This window comes from Amblyomma americanum, chromosome 7 (genome assembly GCF_052857255.1).
Source record: "Amblyomma americanum isolate KBUSLIRL-KWMA chromosome 7, ASM5285725v1, whole genome shotgun sequence".
Taxonomy (NCBI): domain Eukaryota; kingdom Metazoa; phylum Arthropoda; class Arachnida; order Ixodida; family Ixodidae; genus Amblyomma; species Amblyomma americanum.
The window spans coordinates 135,344,598-135,367,772 of NC_135503.1; the positions used below are offsets into that span (position 1 = coordinate 135,344,598).

At 46.3% G+C, this 23,175-nt stretch overlaps 1 protein-coding gene across 1 annotated transcript; it reads right to left on the reverse strand.

The window, feature by feature from the left end:
- Window positions 1-2,190: 2,190 nt before the first annotated feature.
- On the reverse strand, window positions 2,191-20,458 carry LOC144098090 (thiol S-methyltransferase TMT1B-like). The gene is made up of 3 exons (XM_077630642.1): window positions 20,084-20,458; window positions 11,260-11,409; window positions 2,191-2,424 (listed from the first exon to the last, which is right to left on the reverse strand). The coding sequence occupies exons 1-3, from the start codon at window positions 20,456-20,458 to the stop codon at window positions 2,191-2,193; spliced, it is 759 nt and encodes a 252-aa protein (XP_077486768.1).
- Window positions 20,459-23,175: the final 2,717 nt, after the last annotated feature.

A 23,175-nucleotide genomic window follows, 5' to 3' on the forward strand; every position in this document is an offset into this window, starting at 1 on the left:
CCGACTTTATCTCCGATAATACTGGGAAGACCAATGTAGGCGAGCTATGTAATTGCGAACCCGACGTGCAGACCGCATCAAGTGACAACGGTTTGGACACAGGTGGTGAGCTGTCGGAATTTCTTGGCACGGCCAGAATCCCTCGGTCGCAACGAAGATGCCTTGCTTGTATATTCTGCAACAGCTCACTCTTCGCACTGGGAAGCCGTGCGACAATCACAGCGAGCGACTAGCGGGCAAAAGAGTTCTCAGGTTGGGTGAGTGGAAACCGAATCTAAAAGCTGCGCAATTAGCCTTTGGCTAGAGACCCCTATTGCTAAGAGAAAAGTAGCCATTACGTGCAGTAATGTTCGGTAGATAAGTCAACTGACGGCTGTAAGACAGCACCTACGCGCCAATATCGCTGTTTGTTCCCAGTGTTACGTGGCATCTTCGAACGCGAGCATGGTGATAGGGGAGAACTAGTTCATGTTAGCCGCCCTCCACTTCAGTCATAATATGAAAATCGAAAAAAAATTGCTGGCGGTTTAGCATTGCTAAGCAAGAAATATTGTGCGAGGCCATGCGTGGGCATGGCCTCCACGGATCTAAAGGCCGATTGAGGTTACCACTGACCCAGGGAGCCAGTCATGCGCGTCCTCAACTTTCTCATCGTCAATGCCAATTTACCTAATGCACGCCGGCGGCCTACGCTCTAGTGCCGCGTTTCAGCAGAGATCTTGTCAACGCCGACATGTACTGCTTCAGTGTTGTGTTTCTGCCACAACGTCGTCCATTCCAGCGCATGGCAGCGCACATCTGCCCTTCACTGCCGCCACATAGCTCAACGTGCGAATACTAGTTTGGTGTTAGTCATGATCATCATCATCGTCAGCGGGACTACGCCCACTGCAAAGCAAAGACCTCTGCCATGTGTCTCCAATTAGCCCTGTCTGTTGCCAGCTGCGCCCGCCGTATGCCCCGCAAGCTTCTTAATCTCCTCCGCCAAACTAACGTTCTGCCGCCTTGTGCTAAGCTTGCCTTCCCTTGACATCCTCTCCGTTACTCTTAAGGACCAGCGGTAATCTTGCCTTGCGCAAGCCCATTTCTTCCTCTTGAAGAATATGAAGAGGAGCAAGAGGAACTACACCTTGGCCAATCCCCCCGCGTGGGTATGTGCCATATACCTGGGGTGAAGAAGAAGAAGAAGAAGAAGAAGAAGAAGAAGAAGAAGAAGAAGAAGAAGAAGAAGAAGAAGAAGAAGAAGAAGAAGGATGTGGAGGGCGCAGCGCGAGTGAGTGTTGCAGTTTAACCCTGGGCATGTTCACCTGCGGACTTTTAATCGAACAAACAGGAAACGAACTACGCTACTAGGCAAGGCATATGGTTACACTGCAATAGATACCATGCAAAAAAAAAGCGCCTAAAGTCTAGAATCTTGCCCAGCGGCCTGCGTAGGTGACCTTTTCACGCCGGCGCGGGTTCGAATTCAAGTCGTATATATTTACTTGGGTTAATTTTCAGGGTTTTCCCTTGGCACAAATTAACAAACACCGCTAATATACACAGATTCCATGAACTTGCTTGTTGTTGGTGCATCGGAATAGTGCTTACGAACTAATAGCCAGTGCGTGAGCAAGTCCCCCGACTTTGAACGTCGTGTGTTCGGAGCGTACAGGTTAGAATCCCACCGGCTCCATGTGCTTGTTTTTTTCTTTCGCTTTCTAATCAATTACCTTTATGCAATAAAATAACTACACTATTAACCTCCTATTGATGAAGAGCACGAATTAAAAAAAAAGCAAATATTCCCTATGTTCTTTGGTTTCGGCGACTGTCGGCTTCATTCATGTAGGTCATAACAAGCCCCACTTTTTCCTGCCCTTGTCTGCTCAAATCTTCTATTAGTCACATGGGGCCTGTTGTGTCCTTTGCGATAAAAAAAGAAAAAATAAAATTGCAGAAAGCCTGAATCCCCTGCAGCGTTTATTGATTAAAGCTCGTATCCTCGACGCAAGAAGAGACATCTCAACGACCCAGAAGATGTTGCAATACAGGGACAGGCAGAGTGCATAATGCAGTTCGCTGGCACTTATCTTCGTTGGAGCGTCCGACCCCTTTAAGAACTTTTTTTTTCTTTCTCTTTGCTGGTGAAAACCGAAAAACTACAAGCCCCGTGCAACTTTCTTCGCACAGAGATTGTTTACGTGCTCATTTCTCTGCGAAGCCGAACACGTTACGACTGAAGGGCAGGGGCAAGTTCAGGTGAACGTCTTTCATGAGGAGTCTCTGAAACCCGCCGTCTTCGATGGTACGCCATGTCTCGAGGTTCTGGCGGCATCCACACGCGACACGCCTCGAGAAGAAGCTCGTCAGGTCCTGTAGCCCTCTTGCTAAGGTTCCATACGGATGGGCCACATGCTCGGCGAATATCAGCCGTCCGCCCTGCAATACGATGGAGAGGTGAAAGTTTGCACACACTGCATTAGGCTCTTGCGGTATGCACAAGCTGGGCGCCTGCGTTATAAATATTCTACCGATCACGTCACCGCGGTCAAATTTATTAGAGAACAGGACGACGTGCAGGTCCTCGGAGCGGCGGCCGAGGCCGAACGTTCTCATTAGCGCGGGCTGGCCAGACTTCGTCGTCTTCGGCATTTCGCCGGTGGTGGCCGCGTGAGTCGCTACAGTTTTTTTCGCGCTTGAGCCTTCGCAGAAACGCCTTAGTTAAGCTACATGGCAGTTCTTGTACTTTCTCACTCCTTTTGTACCCAACCTCAGTTCATTCCTTTCTCGGGTGCTCCGGCATATATCTCAATGCCACCGGCTTTACCGCGAGAGCTCGTCGTTCTTGTCAAGGTGTAAGGCGTTTAAGGTTCATTACAGCTGAAAACGAAGGCGTAGCGACAAACAAAGCATGATGAAACTCAAATGTCAATTCCACGCCGAAGCCTGACAAACGCCGCAAATTACGAGAAAAATTTTACTCGGTGAGTGACTATAGGGCGAGCATAAAGCTCGCATCTATCGAGCATTAGCCGAATGCTCAACCACATCGTTTTGGCACCGACCGGCTCAAGACCCGGCAGATGCTGCGCATGTAGAATTACCTCAACGTCTCGCCACCTCTGGAGACCTTTTCAAGGGTAATGTCGTCATGTTGGGCTTTGAACCGAGGGGTTATCCAGATTGAATCTTAAGAGCGCAGCGATCTCATCGAAATAACTTGATAGTGAGCACGAAGTGAAATACGGGAACGCCTAAAGCACCCTTCGTTTTTAGTTAGCTTGACTTCCATCCTCCATCGAGCGTACAAAGAAATGAAGGCGAAAACTTTTATTATACACTGCGGTCATATGGAGGCCTCCAGGGGCGGAGCCCTTATTATTATTAATAATAATAATAATCATAATAATAATAATAATAATAATAATAATAATAATAATAATAATAATAGGATTCCATTTCCAGGAGCTATTGGGCTGGCTCCGGTGAGCAAAGGTGATTTTTGTCGTGAAGCGAAACGCTCTCACTTTTGTGAGCGCTGCTGTGTTGCAAGATGCGGAAAATACTAACCACGGGTGGCCAGAGCCAAATCTCACAACGCTACGGAGAGAGTCGAAAGTTCGACGTCGTGTAATTAATCGATCATCGGGTTAGGCGGAGTACCTGCGGTATAATAACGTTCTACGATCGCCGCTAGGCGATGTGGGGTCAACTGCGTTTATGCTTGGCCACGCGCAACACGAAGATAGTGAAAAGTACAAGAGAGGAAGCTGCCGCAGAGCAGTTGTTAAGCGCTGCACTCGATATGCGGCGGTGGTGGTTTTCTTTTCTGGCCGGCGGAGTTGTCATTTTTAGGCTAGGAAACAAAACTTCTCTGCCAGTTATTTGAGCTGCTTGGTCACCACAGGATGGAGGAGTGTTATTTCCGCATTTGTCCAGTCTCCTCCGTTTCTGTTCTTTCTCTCATTATGCACTCATAGTCGGGTAAAACCTATGCTCGAACTCATGTCCAACATTCTCGGACAAAAATTTGGAAAATTGAAAAATTGTAAGACACTGTTACGGAAGTACTAAAGCTAATGAACCGTTCTTCTGATATGAAGCAAAATTTTTCTTTTAAAGCTTTCCCGTCGATCTCATTGAACAGTTAAGTCTGGAATGGAAAACCAATGGGAAACGCTTTTGACTGTAGCAAAAATGTAATAAAGAAATGAAAGACTGCCTCGAAAATCTGCGGATATATTGATTGTTATAGTGAAATCTAACATTATGTGAAAAAGTTCCGTTCATAAATGGTTTCCCGCTCCAAAATGCCTTTCCCCATAACTGCTGCCATGTATATGAGCCTCTAAGAACGTCATTGCAAGTTAATGGTGCCTTTGCAGCCTTTCCCAAGATTAAAAACACCATTTTCGCTAAGAAATGCACTACATGAATGAAGCGTTCTTTTGCAATCCATTTACACTTCTGCCTGGGCACGGGTGCAAGCATGTTTGCAGATGAGCGCACAAGACCCATAAGGTTCAAGAGCCTTCGATTTGAGATAAGCTTCATCTTCTTCTGTCAAGTTTCTCACATACACATAATCGAAGCACACAAATGAGGAATATGCATGCACAATGAGGGACCCGGGCATTTCTCCTCTGGATAAAACATTTGGATCAGTACACATTCGTTCAATTAGATTCATGTGCTCAGACTACTCTCATCGTTCCAGGAAGCTCCCTTGAGTGAGCTACAGGGCTGGTACTTAATACACTACGTATGTACAGTACTTGTTCCCTGGAGTGACACAGCTTCGGTGTCATTGAAACAAAAGCCTGGAAAATTTTTCGTAAAGACATGGATTTGATACAAACCATCTGAGAATCATCTGTGTGTATTTGACTGTCGGGCAGTTTTGTGTGCATCCGATTTGCGCACATGCCACTGGGCACCGGCGTTTTTGCTTTGCCGAGACATCAGTCGACTGAAATGATTTGCTTGCCGATGGCACACTCCACGCCAGCACCATTAACTTCAAGATCCCCATCCAAAACATTATCCTTTAAGTGACTGTCATTAATTTACGATTCCTCGCGTATATGTACGGCTCATCATTTTCTGGATTTATTCTCTTTGAAATTTCAGTTTCAGCATTCGCACTCAGTTTCTCAAGTTCAATTTTTGCCATAAGCAAGTTTATTAGACACATATTTATTAGAAAAAAAAACATTTAACCGAAGTCAGTCTGGTTGGGAAATTTAATGTAATTTAGCAGAAATGATGACTGACACGGTGTGATCAAGGGCGAGGTGCAGCTTGGCCAAGCTGCCTCGCCCGTAGTCACACCATCAACAAGGGACCGAACCGGTCCCGAAACGTCGTGTTTGTTTTTGCAAAAATTAACTTGTCAGGCCTCAGTCATCGTTTCTCCTAAATGTTCATTTGTAACATTTTTTAAGGAATATTTCTCATAGAAGAGATACTTGACTTTTAGGGCAATTTTTATGCTTTACACAAATAGCCTAGTCCTACATAATTTTCTTACGTAGTACTTAGGTGACCTTTTTTATCATTACCTTTTTGTGCTGTCCTACAGTTCCCTTTATGTGATCTTCAATACTGCTCTTATTACCATACTCATGTGCAGCACCTCCGCACCTGTGCAAGACCCACCTGTTCTCAAGTGCTCCAAACATTTATTCAATCGCAAAAGTGGTCATTTTAAGCTGATGGCAGCATTGGGGAAGCCTACTAATTTTTTTTCTCGCTTTTCAATGTTGAAGCATGACCACGTTAAGGAAGGTAGCATTGAAGAATATTCCTAGTAAGATTTCCGGCAATATACCTGCTTTCTTACAAATTGCTTCTAAGTCGTATTTTGTACCGGTAAGCAGTTTAAACCAACGCACAGATATTCATTTCGACACTGAACAAAGTCAAAAATATTAAACTGAAAACATTGCCGTCATGGAAACGGAAGACTTCCGCTAATTCTCGGGTGGTGCCTTCAACTATGTCGTCTCGCAAATTATGTTTCCTTGAAGACGCATTTCCAGATAAAAATCAAGGTCAAGTCCAGTTTTGAGAAATACGCCCATGGTGAGAGAATCGTGTGAAGCCCTATTTTACTTGAAAACAAAAAGGATTCATGTAGATTGTACTGTATTATCCATCATTATTTTGCGCATGTACTTTTCTTTTTATTGCGAAAGCAATACTGCTCGAGGTTTCCGCTCTTGGCCGTCGTCCTGGATAATCCACCATTGACCTTTAGCGTGACCTATGTGTGACGTCATACCAGCTGTGGCAAAGCGGGGCCCCAACTCGGCTCGTCGCGATCGTCCCAGCGAATCCTCCATGCTGCAGCTGCGTGCCGCTGCCGCGAGGGGCGCTCGCTGTACGTGACGTTTAACTGAAGAAGATGACACATGTGCTGTGTGTGGTAAATCTGTAGAAACAATAGAACGCCTCATCCTAAAATGCGATGGTATCCATCCCGACGTCGATGCAGGCGCAGTCACTCTTCCTGAGGCCTTATGGTTTAGAGATAACAATAGTCATGTAAATAAATCTGCGGTGGAAATTAGCAAAAAGCGATTGGAGGATTGGTGGCACAAAAGCAGAGAGGTGCCTTAAGTTTTAAAGCGTAGGAAGACGTTTTTTTAAAGGAAATGGCGAATTTTATTAACAACTTACAGCAGAGTCCATCGTCATGCCCGCTGTGGAAAAGCGCCCCCCCCCCCCCCCCCCCTTCCCCCCAACGCGGCTCGTCGCGATCGTCCCAGCGAATCCTCCACGCGCCGCTGCCGTGGGGGAGGCGCTCGCTCTACGTGACGTCATGCCAGCTGTGGAAAAGCGGCCCCCAACTCGGCTCGTCGCAGTCGTCCCCGCGAATCCTCCACGGTATGTCGGATGATGAGTATAAGGTGAAGCTGCAACGATGTGCTGCAGCTATGAAGCGGCGGCGTGCGGAAGAAACGGATGAAGATCGGGATCAACGTTTAGCTAAACAGCGTGCATATTGCAGTCGTTGTGGAGAGCGCGAAAGAGACGCAACAACGACAGAACGAAGCGAGCAAGAGAACGCGCTCAAGAGACGCCAGAAAAACGCGCCGCAAGACTCGAGAAGCGTCGTAACGCAGATGCGGCGAGAAGAAGTGACACCTCCCTTAGTTACTCTTCAACTGCGGAAGAGACCGCTTTGAATTCTCGAGAGCGTCGGAATGAGACGCTGCGTAAACGACGTGCCGAGGAAACGAAGCTTTCGCAATTCGACTTGGGTTAACCAGAGGTAAACCACAGACAATTTTTTAACTGCTACCAGAGGAAGTTTAGGTGTAGAATAAAGACATGAAATAAAATAAATAAACTATTGTATGTACTGTAAAGTAAAAATTCTGCTCTAGAAATTTGCCATAAAGAGCAATAAGTACAGCCGTCAACACGAAACACCTCTCAGCGCGTATTCGAGGACAATGAACACATTTGTGTCACATTTACTTGCTATCAGCAGACGACCAAATTATTTGGTGTGTACGTCAAGAATACTTGTGCAATAAAACTTAAACAGATTGTTTCTGAATGCTTCGGGTAAAGTGTGTTTTATAATTAATCCTCACTTTTCCTGACTGAGAGCGAGCGAAAAACTTTCGAACAAAAGTGTGGAAAACTTTGACAGGTGTTTATGGTATTTCAATGATTGAAACCATGGTGTGCAACATCAGCTGAACGAATGAAGCTTTCACATTGTCACTCCTGCATGAAAGGGGGAACTGCAAAAAAGTAACAAGGAAGAAAAAAAGACAAGGAAAGTTTGCTCGGCTTTCTACTATTGTGAGAATTGGTGATTTTACAATCGTCCAGTTAAGCACCTAAATTACGCATTAAATACCATATATATTTAGGCATACGGACAAACGAAAGGTTTGTAGCCACTGGTGCCAGTGATGAACGTTTCCAAAATTGCATGAACCATCACATGCCTTCCCAGTAATGCGGACTGCTAGGCTACTTGCTGTGTCGTAATTAGGTAGCAGCGCACCCGAAATACACAGGGACACAAAGAAAGGGACAAGTGATTTTCACAGCGATGGTCTCTTACACTTTTCTCCTGTGTCTGTGTAATGCACTCCTCCAAAAGTATAAGTAGGTATCCGCAGCAGTAGTATCGCACTAATACCGAGGTTTACATCAGCAGAGTACTTTGAAAAATGCGAAAAGTATCATCAGCACCCCGTCAAACATTGTACTGTATTTCAGAGGACATTCGTACAAATTTTACGATAACTGAAAAGAAATTCTGAAAAAAGTCTTTAAAACTTAGTTACAGTATAGAAGACAATAATAAGCAGATAATTAGAAAACATGCGAAATTCTTCACCAGTGTTACACTGTAATACAAACTCAGTAATAGACGCCAACCTCGTAAGAAATAAAACCAATTATGAACAAGCGCTAATTAGTAGGAACTACAAATCTGTTATGTTTCTGTTGTGTTAAGACCATTCCTCAGTGTGCAGCAGCCCAAAATATCTTTTGTAATCTACAAACAAGAACAAGATCTGAGCAGAGAGCGCTCACAAAACAGTGAAAATTATTCTCTGTGGCGCATTGATTTGAAAAATGCTCCAGAGTTAATCAACAATTGAATCTTGGTAACCTTGGTTAAAGTCAGCTGCCTAACAACTAAAATACCCACGAGGTTAGAGTAGCATGGGGGGCTTCGTCCTGTAAAATATTCCCACTTCCTGTTTATGCTACACGCCACGGCTTTCTCTATGCAAGCTTCTTCATAATCAGCCTGACTGCGCCCACTGCAGGACTAAAGTCTCCCCCATATCTCTTCATTAACCCTTTCCTGTTACAACTGTGGCCACCCTATTGCAGCTAACTTCTTAATCTCATCCTCCAACCTAACTTCCTGCCGCTGCCAGCTACGCTTTCCTTCTCTTTGCTAGGTGTAACCATCAGGCAGAAAGAGGGCAGATTGGGCCAGGGAATAGGCGCGGGTTTAATTGCGAAAGCAATACTACGCCAGGTCTAACCGCCCGTCGCGTATGCCGTGCTTCCCCCAAAGCCGGCGCTGCGCTTGGCAGGTGGTGTGACGTCAGCTCTCTCTGTTGCTATGACGACGCGTGACGTCATCTTGCTCCCCGCCGCAGCTAGAAGGGAGCCGCTCGTCGCGTGTGCCGTCGCCCATGAGCCGGCCCCGCGCCTAGCAGGTGGTCTCTCCTTTAATATGACGACCTCCTCGCCTTGCGCTCGCTCCGTGGCGGCTTCACTGGGATATAGCGGTGCGCTACGCTTTAGTTGATCAGTCTCGCCATAGAAGTTACCGACGAAGTCTATATCTGAATCTAGTTGCTCTACTGCTTCGGAACAGTCAACTTCTAAGCTTGCTCTCCGCCGCAGCTAGAAGGGAGCAGCTCCTCGCGTGTGTCGTGGCCCCCAATCCGGCGGCGCGCCTAACATGTGGTCTCTTCGTTGATATGACGACCTCCTCGCCTTGCGCTCGCTCCGTGGCGGCTTCACTGGAATATATAGCGGTGCGCTACGCGTTGGTTGATCAGTCTCGCCATGGAAAAGTTACCGACGAAGAGTCTATATCTGAATCTAGCTGCTCTACTGCTTCGGAACAGTTAAATTCTAAGGAGAAAACTAAGCAAGCTTTCGTTATTCAACCAGGTTTAACCAGAGCTAAACCACAGCCAGTTTTTTTTTTTACATCCAGCTCGAGATCAGGAGGTGTAATGTTCTTGGGCAGGGGCACTTAGTCCGAAGGCAAGACAAGCAATGGTCGTTAAGAGTAAAGGACTTCATTTTCCTTTCATAGCCCGCCGCGTTTACACCAATTTAACCCTTTTCGTTAGCCTCCGCGTTTCAGCCTTGTGGGTGAATGCTGCTGAGATAGAGGTGTTGAATTTGACTCGTGCCGAACACCTGCAATCATTGCACCTTCTGTATAGAGGCTGTCTATAATGTTGTGATTTTGTTATTTAGATATTTTTCTAACTTTATACAATTCGCTTCTGGCTGAACAAAAACAAGTTGCTAAACAGTGCGTTGCAGCGTCGCGTCGTTCAGTGTTCCTGCGCAGTTTTTCGTTCTTAAGCAAATTTAATTCAGGCTGTTTCAGTTGCTTTTTGCAGCAAATATAATTTTCTGTTAGCGCATGTTTCTGTGCGGGGTATTCGGCGCTCTACGTCTTCCTCACTTCTTATATAAAGACCGTATAAATATCATACGCGAAGCAACATCTCACTCAAGGCACCAGATAGTTTACATGCGGATCGCTCAGCGTTGTAGACTCGTGAACTGTTACGTTGGTAACTGCCTTTTCCTCTTGAAATTGGGTTTCACACTATGCCTAAAAATTCAGCTCGGGGCACAGGTAGGGGGGAACGGGGTTTTTCCCGGAAACGTATGTCCCGAAGTGCAGGGCCTTAAATGGGAATTGATAGCGCTCATAAAGGTTACAAGAGTGGTGAAGGTAAGTGCGAAGTTGCGAAAGAAGTTTCAACACTGCAAAATAGGCCCAGTCAGCAAGCATAGATCAAATATTCTGTGAAAGGTCTTTGTGTTGCCGCTTTGGCGGCGACACCGCCAGTTATCTTATCCAGCACTGCCAGAGTTCCTCGTGTGAGTGCTGTACAATAAAATGGCATGTTTTAATAGGAGGGCCTAACACGCGTAAACGTTTCTTTCAATTGTTACTGATCCCTTTTGACATTATAGCTATCTAGAGGCAGGGATATTCATCATCATGATTAGTCTAACGACACTCACTGGAGGACAAAGGGCTCTTTCGTATCCTTCCATTTAATCCTCCCCTGTGCTAGCTGCGGAGACGTTATTCGTGAAAACTTCCTGATCACATCCGCTCACCTGACTTTCTGCCACTGCCTGCTGCGCTTGATGGCTCTTAAAATTAACTGCGTTGCCCATGGGTGGTGTTGTAGTAATAACTGCAACCACGTGACAGTTTTCTCATTTATTAGACACTTTTTGTCGCTAAGCAATTACTTCGCCTTAGTTTTTAGGAAATTAACGTTTAATAATATTTCACGTAAGCAATGTGTTTATTGTTTAAGAGCTATGCACGGCAATTTCAAATTTCTCGTGAAAAATTTATTTTCGGAGGAGTTGTCCACGTGCCTCCAATGCAAATTGTTCATCTGTGGGTTATGAATTATCGCCATGGCTGAGAGGCTCGGGAACAAAAGGCGGCCGCCATGTTTTAGCGTTGAGAAGAAGCTGGTACATTCTTAGTCGAGAGCGGGGAAGACATACCTTTGTTAAAACTCTTTTGACCTCCTGGAGAAGTTTGTGGCCGTCATCAGCGGAGCACAGCACAAATGTCATGACCACTGCATCAAAGTGGCCGTCCGGAAGGCTGTGCATATCTTCACCATGACCGCAGATGGAATCCTCCAAGTGCACCTGACAGCCGCAAGAGAACAAGTTTACATGCATGAAACGATATATCTTTCATTGGTGACTCTCCCAAATAAGGTGCTTAATCCTGGTTACCTATCAATGGTTAGCGATTTAAGGAGTCCATTACACTATAGCGACGAGTCGGGTCATATCGCTAAGGATTTCACTGTAGATCTTACAGACAGACAGAAGGAGCTCAGGGAACGTGCAAAATTGTTCTCTTGCTTATGGTATCCCACTGGGAATGAGTGATCTTGAGAAGGTGACAAAAACTATACACCGAGTCTCACATTGCCGCTAAGGTTTTTAACGTCTCTTTCTTCCGGCTAAAAGACGCCGACCAGAGGCTTTTCGATTTTGTTTGTTGCGCTAGAAGAGACCAAGTTTTTCTCCAATGATCGCTTTCATGCATAAGGACTTCTATATAGCACAACTGCATTTTGAAGAAAAGGCACTCAAATTGAATAAAGAAAAGATTTTTGGTTTCCTATTAGAGCCAAATGTATTTTAGCACGAATCAAATAAATTCCAGCGCTTTAAAACCGACATAAAAGCGCAGTTGCTCAAAATAAGCGGCGAGCGTACATTTCGGCATTTTTAGAGCATGCGCCTGGTCACATTTCTCTCTAAAAAATATTTCGACCATGACGCCCCAGCTTTCTCTGAGCTCCGCTGGTTATCAACAGGCAGTTGGGGAAGCGAAGAAGCCACATTAAAGCTTTCATTTAATGCTGGCATGTTTTAATCTTTTTAGTTCATTTCAGCAGCTGCGTTTATTCGCTCTTATGTGCCTAATTCGAACTTTTTGCTGGCTGAAAGAAACACCCACTAGGATATTGGAACCCCTATTCCCACATGTTTCCTAACCACGCGACTCCACAGCCTGGGTGCATTGCACACCTCACCAATGGCGCACGCACTAAAAAACCTCGGCGACGATATAGTTTTTTGCACAAATATTCGCCAAAATATGCGCTTCTCATCATTAAGTGTATCTTCTGGTAAGCAGCCCAGCCACAGCTTTGCAGGAAGTGTCTGCACGGATGAACTCAAAACACCAAGGAGCCCTTTTTGACCATGTGATTTGAGACAGAAAGTAATGAATATTACTTTCGATTTTCGCAAGCCGCCGCGGTGGCCTAGCGGTTACAGTGCTCGGCTGCTGACACGGAAGAGGTGGATACAATCCCGGCCGCTGCAGTAGCATTTCTATGGGGACGAAATTTTAGAGGCCTGAGTACTTTGCGATGTCAGTGGAGGTTAAAGAACCCCAGGCAGCCGAAATTATCCGTAGCCCCCATCTACGGCATCCCTCATAGCCTGATCATAGCAGAAGTTGGTGACTAGAGAAGTGGCAGAACTGGCAGTATTCACAAGAGGCTCTCGTGCGGTTTCTAATGAGTGCTTGTGGAGCGCTCTAGAATTCTTAGTCCATGTGGTAGAGTCTTGAGGAACCTACGAAAACGCATGCATCTCCGTTTTCAAGTGAGGGGATAGTGCCTTTCTGTAGCTGTCTAAACATGACAGCTTCATCTCTCGACAGTCTGCAGTGAGGTTTGGTATGCCTACGCCGTGACGTTGTCTTGGTATGCGCTCTGAATAGAGGCTTTCTTAAAATACAAATCTCCCTTGCCCCATGTGATGCTGCTCTGACATTCTGTAAAGGCGGCATGTCCAGTGTCAACGTGCTGAACTGATTTGGTATATTACTATTATTAATATTAATAATAATAATTGGTTTTGGGGAAAAGGAAATGGCGCAGCACCTGTCTCATATATCTGCGGACACCTGAACCGCGCCGTAAGGGAAGGGATAAAAGAGGGATCTAGTGAAAGAAGAAAGGTAGAAAGAGGTGACATAGTGGTGGGCTCCGGAATAATTTCGACCACCTGGGGATCTTTAACGTGCACTGACATTGCACAGCACACGCGCAGACATTGCACAGCTCTAATGCGCGTATCTTCATTCCGTGAACGGTAGAGTGCACGAACCTCTGATTTGTTCTCCTGGATTGTCAGGAAGCGTTTTAAACGGCGATTAAGGCTACACGCAATGTCGAAATGCAACCGAAATGGTTCCATACACCTCAATTCAATTTTTATGAGCGAGAAAAATTCCTTTGTAGGAATAGTCTAAGCACTGCTTTTCGCACTGAAGCATCTCGCAATGCAACCTAAAATGAGTACACCCTCAGAGAAATCCTCAGAGGACAGTTCATTACATTACGTGTTGAGCTTGAGATAACAACAAAGTCCGAAGTCCGCTCGGCCTGCTTCTCCTTTCCAGCCGCGACACCCCATCTTCAGCGACGTACTTCCGTTGCCATCCTCTCCGCTTTCGGGTATTTTCCACTACAGCAGACACACGTGACGTTGATTTTGGGTCCGTTGCCAGCTGATGCGGGGAGCTGTCTAGTCATGTCTGCGCACCACACAGCGCAGCTGCCAATTCAAAGCGCGCATGCATACTGAGCCATGCCACGTGGTCTCGGGCGACACACACCACGTCGACGATTCAGTGCTGAGTCAGGCCACGTGATCCTGTGTGCAACATCACTTTATCAATAAGCGAATTTTAGGCCTAAGCATGTTCTGTTCTATTTAGACTCACCACGCCGTATTTTTACAACAAACCGCCTGCTAACTCGGCCATGTCACGCGGTGTCATGCTGTAACAGACCTCATTAACGAATCAGTGTTAGACTATGTCACGTGACGCTTCGACGTTTTCCCTGTCTCAACCAATCCGCTAATTTAATGGCTAACAATGCATTGTCTTGCTATCACATTAAAATGGTGTAATACCTAAACAAAACGAACGACTTAGAGTACAAGCAAAAAAAAATGACCCGACGCTGAGGCAGTGGTCGAATATCGAGCGTTAAGGCACCTAGCATACGTTGCTGGTTCGAATTCCTGCCGGAAGCTAGACTCTAACTTAACTAGTAAGTGTATGCTGCACGCGACACGGAATAGTATGCCACCACATCTAATACTCTGCAACAACCGGTTGAGCCGCAGTCTTCATATGAAGATTTGTAAAGATGCGGAATTTGGTTTACATAGGTCGTCGTTTCGATTCCCTGCTGCGAGCTAAGCTTTAAATAAACTAGAAAGTTTATGCTGTAGGAACGCTGAATCGTATAATACCATCCGGAAAATTCTGCGGCAAACGGTTGGCTTACAAATTTTACGCGAATGTCATGACTTAGTGGCCTCACTCTGACGCCTGCCAGACAGATAGTATACCGGAACGACATAGTTCATTGTCGAGTAGTGGTGCTCGGGCTTGTTATTTTCTATTATGTTACCACCTCGGTTACCATGGCAACCACTCCGTTACAATTAGCGTTATAACGCATAACGCTGACACAAAAAAACTTGTCGGTGGTTTAGCTCTGGTTAACCCAAGTCGAATTGCGAAAGCTTCGTTTCCTCGGCACGTCGTTTACGCAGCGTCTCATTCCGACGCTCTCGAGAATTCAAAGCGGTCTCTTCCGCAGTTGAAGAGTCACTAAGGGAGGTGTCACTTCTTCTAGCCGCATCTGCGTTACGACGCTTCTCGAGTCTTGCGGCGCGTTCTTCTGGCGTCTCTTGAGCGCGTTGTCTCTTGCTCGCTTCGTTCTGTCGTTGTTGCGTCTCTTTCGCGCTCTCCACAACGACTACAATATGCACGCTGTTTAGCTAGAACGTTGATCCCGATCTTCATCCGTTTCTTCCGCACGCCGCCGCTTCTTAGCTGCAGCACATCGTTGCAGCTTCACCTTATACACATCATCCGACATACCGTGGAGGATTCGCGGGGACGACTGCGACGAGCCGAGTTGGGGGGCCGCTTTTCCACAGCTGGCATGACGTCACGTAGAGCGAGCGGCTCCCCCAGGGCAGCGGCGCGTGGAGTATTCGCTGGGACGATCGCGACGAGCCGAGTTGGGGGGGCCGCTTTTCCACAGCTGGCATGACGGATGGATGGATGGATGGATGGATGGATGGATGGATGGATGGATGGATGGATGGATGGATGGATGGATGGATGGATGGATGGAAGGTAGGTAGGAGCGTCCCCTTTGAAACGGGGCAGTGGTTGTTGCCACTATGCTCAGTTTTTTTCCTTTATTTTTGTTTACTCTGCTGTAAGTTGTTAATGCAATTCGCCATTTACTTTAAAAAAACTTCTTCCTACACTTTAAAACTATGACATCTCTGCTTTTGTGCCACCAATCCTCCAATCGCTTTTTGCTAATTTACGCCGCAGATTTATTTACATGACTATTGTTATCTCTAAACCCTAAGGCTTCAGGAAGAGTGACTGTGCCTGCATCGACGTCGGGATGGATACCATCGCATTTTAGGATGAGGCGTTCTATTGTTTCTACAGATTTACCACACACAGCACATGTGTCTTCTTCGTTTAAACGTCACGTACAGCGGGCGCCCCTCGCGGCAGCGGCGCGCAGCTGCAGCATGGAGGGTTCGCTGGGACGATCGCGACGAGCCGAGTTGGGGCTCCGCTTTTCCACAGCTGGTATGACGTCACACATAGGTCACGCTAAAGGTCAATGGTGGATTCTCCGGGACGACGGCCAAGAGCGGAAAACTCGAGCAGTATTGTTTTCGCAATAAAACGCTAGAAGTACCGGGTTTTGATGGAGGCGAAACGCCAAAGACGCCCATGTGCTGTGCGATGTCAGTGCACGTTAAAGATCCCCAGGTGGTAGACATTGTTCGGGGGGCCTCCACTACGGCACCTTTTGTAGCGGGAGCTACACTAAGCTTAATAATAATAATAATAGTAATTGTATTTGTGGAAAGGAAACGGCTCAGTAACTGTCTCATGTATCGGCGGACACGTGAACCGCTCTGTAAGGGAAGGAATAAAGGACGGAGTTAAAGAAGAAAGGAAGAAAGAGGTGCTGTAGTCGAGGGCTCCAGAAGAATTCCGACCACCTGGGGATCTTTACCGTACACTGACATCGCACAGCACACGGGCGCCTTAGCGTTTTGCCTCCATAAAAACGCAGCCGCCGCTGTCGGGTTCGAACCCGTGAACTCCTGATCAGAAGCCGAGCGCCTTAACCACTGAGCCACCGCGGCGGGTACACTAGGCTACCAGTCAAGCATTTCGCGGTGCACGCCAGATGCCTGTTGTGCGCATGCGCCGTTACCATGGTACATGGGGGAGGCCATGTGCGCATGCGCCGTTACCATGGCAACCGGAGAGGAGGAGTGGGTGCGCCGCGCGCTTCGTCGCCTTTTTCGTTCCGAGTCCCTCTTTATTCCTTCCTTTAAGGCTCGGTTAAGTTTTCCGCCGATATGTGAGACAGATACTGCGCTATTTCCTTTCCCCAAACACCAATTTATCCTTACGGCAGCGGTTTGCGTTCTCGGTCTCCAGGGAATGCGTCGCATGGATCGCAGGTGCCGTTCCGCTGAACGCATCAGTGTGCACCGGCGTGATAAAGGAGGGACTGAGGGAAGAAAGGAAGAAAGAGGTGCCGTAGTGAAGGGCTCCGGAAAAATTTCGACCACCTGGGGATATTTAACGTGCACTGACATTGCACAGTGCATGGGCGCCTTAGCGTTCCGCCTCCATCGAAACGCAGCTGCCGCGGTCGCGTTCGAACCTGGGTACTCCGGATCTTGGACCGCAAGGATTGACCTTGTGTATCTGAGAGAAAGCAACCAGTCTGAATACTGTGTAGGCAGCATTTAGGCAACTGGGCGTTACTTTACAGATCATCGGGCAGTGTTTATCTCTGTCAAAACAAGTGAATAAATAATGTGTCTTGCCGAATAATTCTTCAATGCTTAACGTTTTAGTCACAACAACAAACTCGACAACATGCGTAACCAGTGGGGAACTAAAGCTCTCGCTGCGTATATCCTGGCATAGCCTAGCTAAGCCACTACCAATTTTTTTCTTCCCTCAGTCACTTCTCTATCCCCTCGGTTACGGCGCGGATCAAGTGTCCGCGAAATTGTGAAGCAGATACTGCGCCATTTCCTTTCCCCAACAACTAATTAATAGCTCTCTTTTTATTTCACTCCAACCTTCCTTCCTTCCCTCGTGGCGTGGTTCGGGTGTTCACCGAGATTTCAGTGAATTACTGCGCGATTTCGTTTCTTCTAAACCAATTTTTCAAACCAATTTCAATTATTACCGGATTGACTTAGTTCAGCGACATAGTTCAGCTTCGAGTAGTGGTGCTCAGCCATCACGTTCCCGTCTGTTGTTATTTTATTCCATTATGCAACCACCTGGGTTTCCATGGCTACCACTGCGTTGCGATTTGCGTTATTACGAAAAACGGTGACACCCGAAACGGGAGAAGTTCAGTTTAATGGTTTAATACAATGTAGTTGCTACGGAGGCCGCCATCTTTGATTCTATGCTTGTAATCGCCATAACTCGAACGCTTGAAACGCTACCAGTAGAGCTAACCCAGCTTTCATTTGCGTGGATAAGCAGAGCTCCGCCCACTTGGTATTCCTTGCTGCTGCAGGCAGGCTCAGCGTTTGGTGACGCGATGTGGCACTGTGAGGCTAGGCCTACCCTAGCCTAGGCGCGGCAGGTTCCAGCTAGGCCTACTTCAAGGCCCAGCGAAGCGTCTGCCGCTACGTGTCAAGCACAAAATTCGGGCTCGAAAGTCCTGAAAAGTGGATGAAAATGGTGCACAACACCTTCACGAACCGTTTGCAGCAGTTTTTGTCCATGAACAAAAAAATAGGGTGGGGCAGCCAAAAAAGAATGTAAACCAATAGGCCCCTGCCTGTGCCACTTAAGTATAACAGGCTTAACCCAATCGTAATATAGATGAAATGGCCCGAAGGCAATGTTGTGCTTTTGCCACCCGTAGGTGGGAAAATAAAAAAATGAGGGGGGTAATGCTACTAAGCGACCCACAGCCGGGGGAGCGGGCCCGGGGAGACTCCCCTGATCTCCCCTGGGACGTAGCGGAGGGGGTGGGACATAAGTTGTGGGAATGGGAATGAGGTAAGGGTTATGGTTAATGGGATGGGACTGGGGACAGCGAGACATTGACCCTCATTTTATCATTGCTCGACTCTTGTCTGGCCAGGACAGGGAGGGCGTCGATGCTGACCAATGGTGCGGCTCCACTCACGGGATGCCCGACTACCCAACGACGCAATAGCTCCGACTCGGAGACAGGAGATTCTAACCCGGGGCAGCTGCCTCGGGCTCCTCCACGACTTTACGGGTCCGGTTCGGACTTGCGAAACGCTGCCGAGCTACTAACCGTCAAGTGCTTTTCGCGGTTTTTCAGACTCCGGAATAATATTAATTGCAAGAAAGCTATTGCTACGGGAAATTATGCACAAACTCTATATTTGGCATAAACACTAATCCTACACAAATTAGAAGGCAACAAAACGACAAAAAAATGAAAGAAACCCGAGCGACCTATGTCCAGAACCTTCCGAGAAAACCGATCGTAAATATGCCTCTAAATAAGGAACTATACGTCCTACTTTGCGGGCTTAAGCCGCGATATGCAACTGTAGGTTGTAAAGATCTCACATCAGGAGCTCCAGACACGCTTTTTGAGTGGACTGATGGGCACATCGCACAGCTTTAATAAGGGCTTAATAAATCTGTTTGCAAAGCAATATGAGTAATTCTATTTCACGCTACCAGGGAGTTGGGGAATACTGTATTCGTGGATACGGATTGTGTAACTATTTTCTTTCGCCGAAGGGCGGTGTGCTAAGGCTTTTATTTGGGCTAGTTGGTTGTAGTTGTGAAACATATTGACACTAGCGTGTGTCCGGTCTCTTACTCTTACTTTGGTCCCTGTTTGTGTATGCGCTAGTCAATATGTTTTACGGCGGTGTGCTTTAAGTGGGGAAATTTTTACTTCAGAAATCAAACAAAAAATCAATGTGGGAACCTTAAGTCGCTTCACGGTTCGACGACGGGAACCGATTTTGTGAATAGTTCAACGCTAGGATAAATTTGTGCATATATACCGCTTGAACCAAGAGAGTGAGCACTAGGGTTGCCTGGAAGCATGAAAGATTTCCGCAGCTCACACAACTGAAGATATGCCGTGCACATATACAGTTGCAGGCAGGGGAGCACGGTGTCCTTATGATTATTAGCACGGAGCCAAAACTGCAGTACCAGGCGCTTATTACATCCAAGTATTGGCTGAGTTTTGCTAAGCGGTAGAAATAAGATCCAGCAAAATTGAGCAAGTAAATTTGGTGCTTATTAGAGGCGCCTCAGCCCACACAGGCATTGTTCGTTGGGGTGGGCAGGTGAAGCTTGCAACGTAAGGCCTGTTTCCAGTACTTTGACTACAGATACATCCTTTTCGGTTGAGATATCGAAGAACAGTTTCAAAATTACGTTCTTTATGATCATCTGTTTGTGTAGACGAGTGACTCCTGATGTGAGAAGACACAAAATGTCCTTCCATTTTTCTTGACCGTAGCGGCACACAGAAATTGAATTGAGAACCATCTCTAAAGTATTATAATGTCTGGGACGCTTGTGTCTGAAAGCCAAAAGACGTATTCTCGTCCATACATAGGCTTCTAAACATTGCTTAGAACCCCTTGAGCACCACCTACTCTAACGAGCAGGGAGTCACCTAGACAGCGTATTATGAGCGGCAGAAGCCGCAGTAAATGAAAATTTGATAATAAAACTTACGCCTTTGTACTTCGCCAGCTCTTGCATAAGCAGTGTGTCGAACTCCTTGTTCGGGTCAACGTTTGAATATTTGATCTTCCTCCGGATGTAAGGCAAGTTGGCCCCGTACCCAGCACCGATCTCCAGCACCCTAAGCAGTCCTTCCTTGCGAAGGCAGTCGTCGTGCGAGTCCATGGCGTCCATGTAAGACATCACCTGTTTGCGAACTGGGACCAGGTCATCGGCCATAAAGTACATAATGAGGGTGTAGAGACGGACAAACAAGGCTTCTCGCAGCCATCGGCTCAGGGTGAGAGGCACCAGCAGCACAACTGTGAGAAAAGCCACAGCGGTAATACTCGCGTAGCCAAGCCAGCGGCGCCCAGTGAGACGCATGTCGGATGGCGAGGGCAACTGTGGCTTTGCTACGTTTCATAAGAGGATGGTTAGCAGCTAGCCTGGACGGTTGCTTCGCTGGCTCGTCGTGGGGAAGACGGAAAGTGTTTATCAGACATTTATTTTTCCGCGTGCTCCTTCCGTCGAGGCCGCTCTCCTCCACGAGAGGCTTCTTTTACAGTTTCCAGGCTCTTGACGCTCTGACGCAACAATCCTATGTGAATAATTCTTTTTAGATATATTTCTCTCGGCGGAGTTGTGAGCGTTTGCATTGATGAAATGGCCGATAAGACCTCCGTTTTATGATAAAAATCTTCCAGTTGAAGCAGCATCCACGAGCCCTGCCCCACATTCATGAAGAGAAGGCGTGGAGTGCCCTGTCGCTATATAAACAAGTCTCGTGCATATGACACGCTTTAGAGGGTCTCCCTTTCTTTGTCTTTCACAGGCCAAAATTGCTTAGCGAACAGCCTGCGCAAAATTCAGTAAGCATCCGCTCAGTTCGAGAAGCAACTTGAATAAATTAGTGTAAAGACGAAGTAATGAGTTCATAAAACACGGCTTTTGAGATTTCAAGGCACCGTGCAGATTTATATAGAGTGGATGCTGTTACTTTGTTACTGCACTATTATTCAGCAGACAATATCAGTATCCATTCCTAACCGGATGCAAAATACACCAGTTAAATTAAGTTGTTTCGCAAATATTCTATTAAATATAAGCCCTTTAGTGCACTTCTTTCCTAAAAAGGCGCAAAATAACCTCTCACAACGTTTTCTAAAAAACAGGCGTTTACCGGTGATGCTATTGAAAATCGCAGCTACCACCACAATGTCAACGTTACGCGTAGTTGTTCGGTGTTCCAACTAAAACGATCTCCACGAAACCAATAATCATGTTCTTTCCTCGGTGCGATCTACAGCGTAGTATCTGTGTGCTAGATAGTATCCGATGAAGCTGGTCAGATTCTATAGTTTGGAACACTTTAGCGATGAACCGTGATGCATGACACAGGGGTTGCTACACAGTTTTGGTGTACTGCTCCAACAAGTATGGCTTTCTTGGAGGGCACTTTTCATTGTGAGCGAACTGCAGAGTTTTGTAACCTATTGTTATGAACACATCGGTCGGAATGGTCTAACCTGGCGGTGCGTGTGAAAGTCTTTCTTTTAACGCTTTTTCTGGGCTCACACAGAGTAGTTGAAATCCAGATATAAAATCAGTGGGATGTGGATTTGAGAATTAACACCTGTACAAAAAAACTACAATTATGCTGAGAATGAATCGGGGGATTTATAGATTTTTTCAGCGCGATCAATGTGCGAAAAAACTGCGTTCATAAATCTCCTGTGTAAAAGAAATGCGCTGTGTGAAATTTGTCAGTATGGTGCTCCTGAAAGTAGATGGGGTGGCATCGATCTTCGCGCAATGAAACAACCGTGGAGAGACCATGCAAGGCATTGAAGAAACATCAACGTATAACAATCGTTGTTCTGAATACAAGAACATTTGTTCTGAGTGTGACTGGTCACACGTTACTGCGCCTTAATTGTACAGCAGATACAATTAATTCACAACGACGCTTACTCCAGAATTATGAATGCAGCCAAGGAACGGGCACCGCCACGAGCAGCGCAGCGGTCCTGAAAATAGCCCCGAGGGTACATTGAGCGCAGATTACAAATTTTTGTTATTTTTGTGTGGATTATATAGATTCAGTGGCCCTAAAACCTTGTCTCGCTGTAAAAAAAAAAACACGTCTAGAAAACTCTCGTAACCTATTACGCTTAGTATGTTCTTTCTGTACGCCACAAAAATTCCCATTACGGATAGGGCCTTTGATGAACACACGATAAGAGTAGCTGCTCCCGCCAGATTTTCATCAGAAAAGTGCCATTTCTACTTTTTTGTAATGCACCACCGTCAGCACGCTTAACACGAACGCTCAAACGCGTGTCTCCCGCTGACATTGGCGTCACTGGGCGCCGGCCGCTTGGCCTGAGACAACACTTGGGTGGAAGCAGGGCACGAGCTTCATCGGATAGAGCAAAGTCGGCGAAAGTCGTTGGTAGAACTGATAACAGGAATACAAACGAATTTGTGACGTTGATGTGATGCGTGTGTTTTTTTTTTACTTAAAAAGTAGTTTCATTTTGTCAGTTGCAACTAGTTGTCAGCAGTCTGGAAAAGCCGCTTCAAGCGGTCCTGTTCGGTTTTGAAACCAAATGTTTGCTGATTGTCACATTTACACAAGAAACTTGGTAAATCAGTATGCCCGTACCTACTGCTATAAACTCTGCTCCGAGGCGCGGAATGCTTTCCAGGTCAGAACAAGAGCAAGGAGTCTGCTGGCCTCAGAATATTTTTTGTTATTATTAGACGATTGGTCTATACTGACTTTTATAAATCAGAAGTGTTATAAAAGGAGTTACATTGCGCGTATTGAGCCTAAGGCAACACAGTACTTTTGTACAGCATAAAGCGCTTATGTGCTGCTGCTGTGCATCAATCTTGCAAAGCTAATCTTAATGCCAATCTTACAAAACAGTCGCTCAGCTCTCGTCTTTTGACGTTTTGGCATTTTATATTAAATTACAAATTACGAACTTGAGACCTGAGTTTTTTCTGATTTACCAACTTAATAAAGGGTAAATGCGCAACGGAATCAGAACATAAATGGCGCCCACTGAGGTTTAAAGTGACTTTTCTGGCTGATA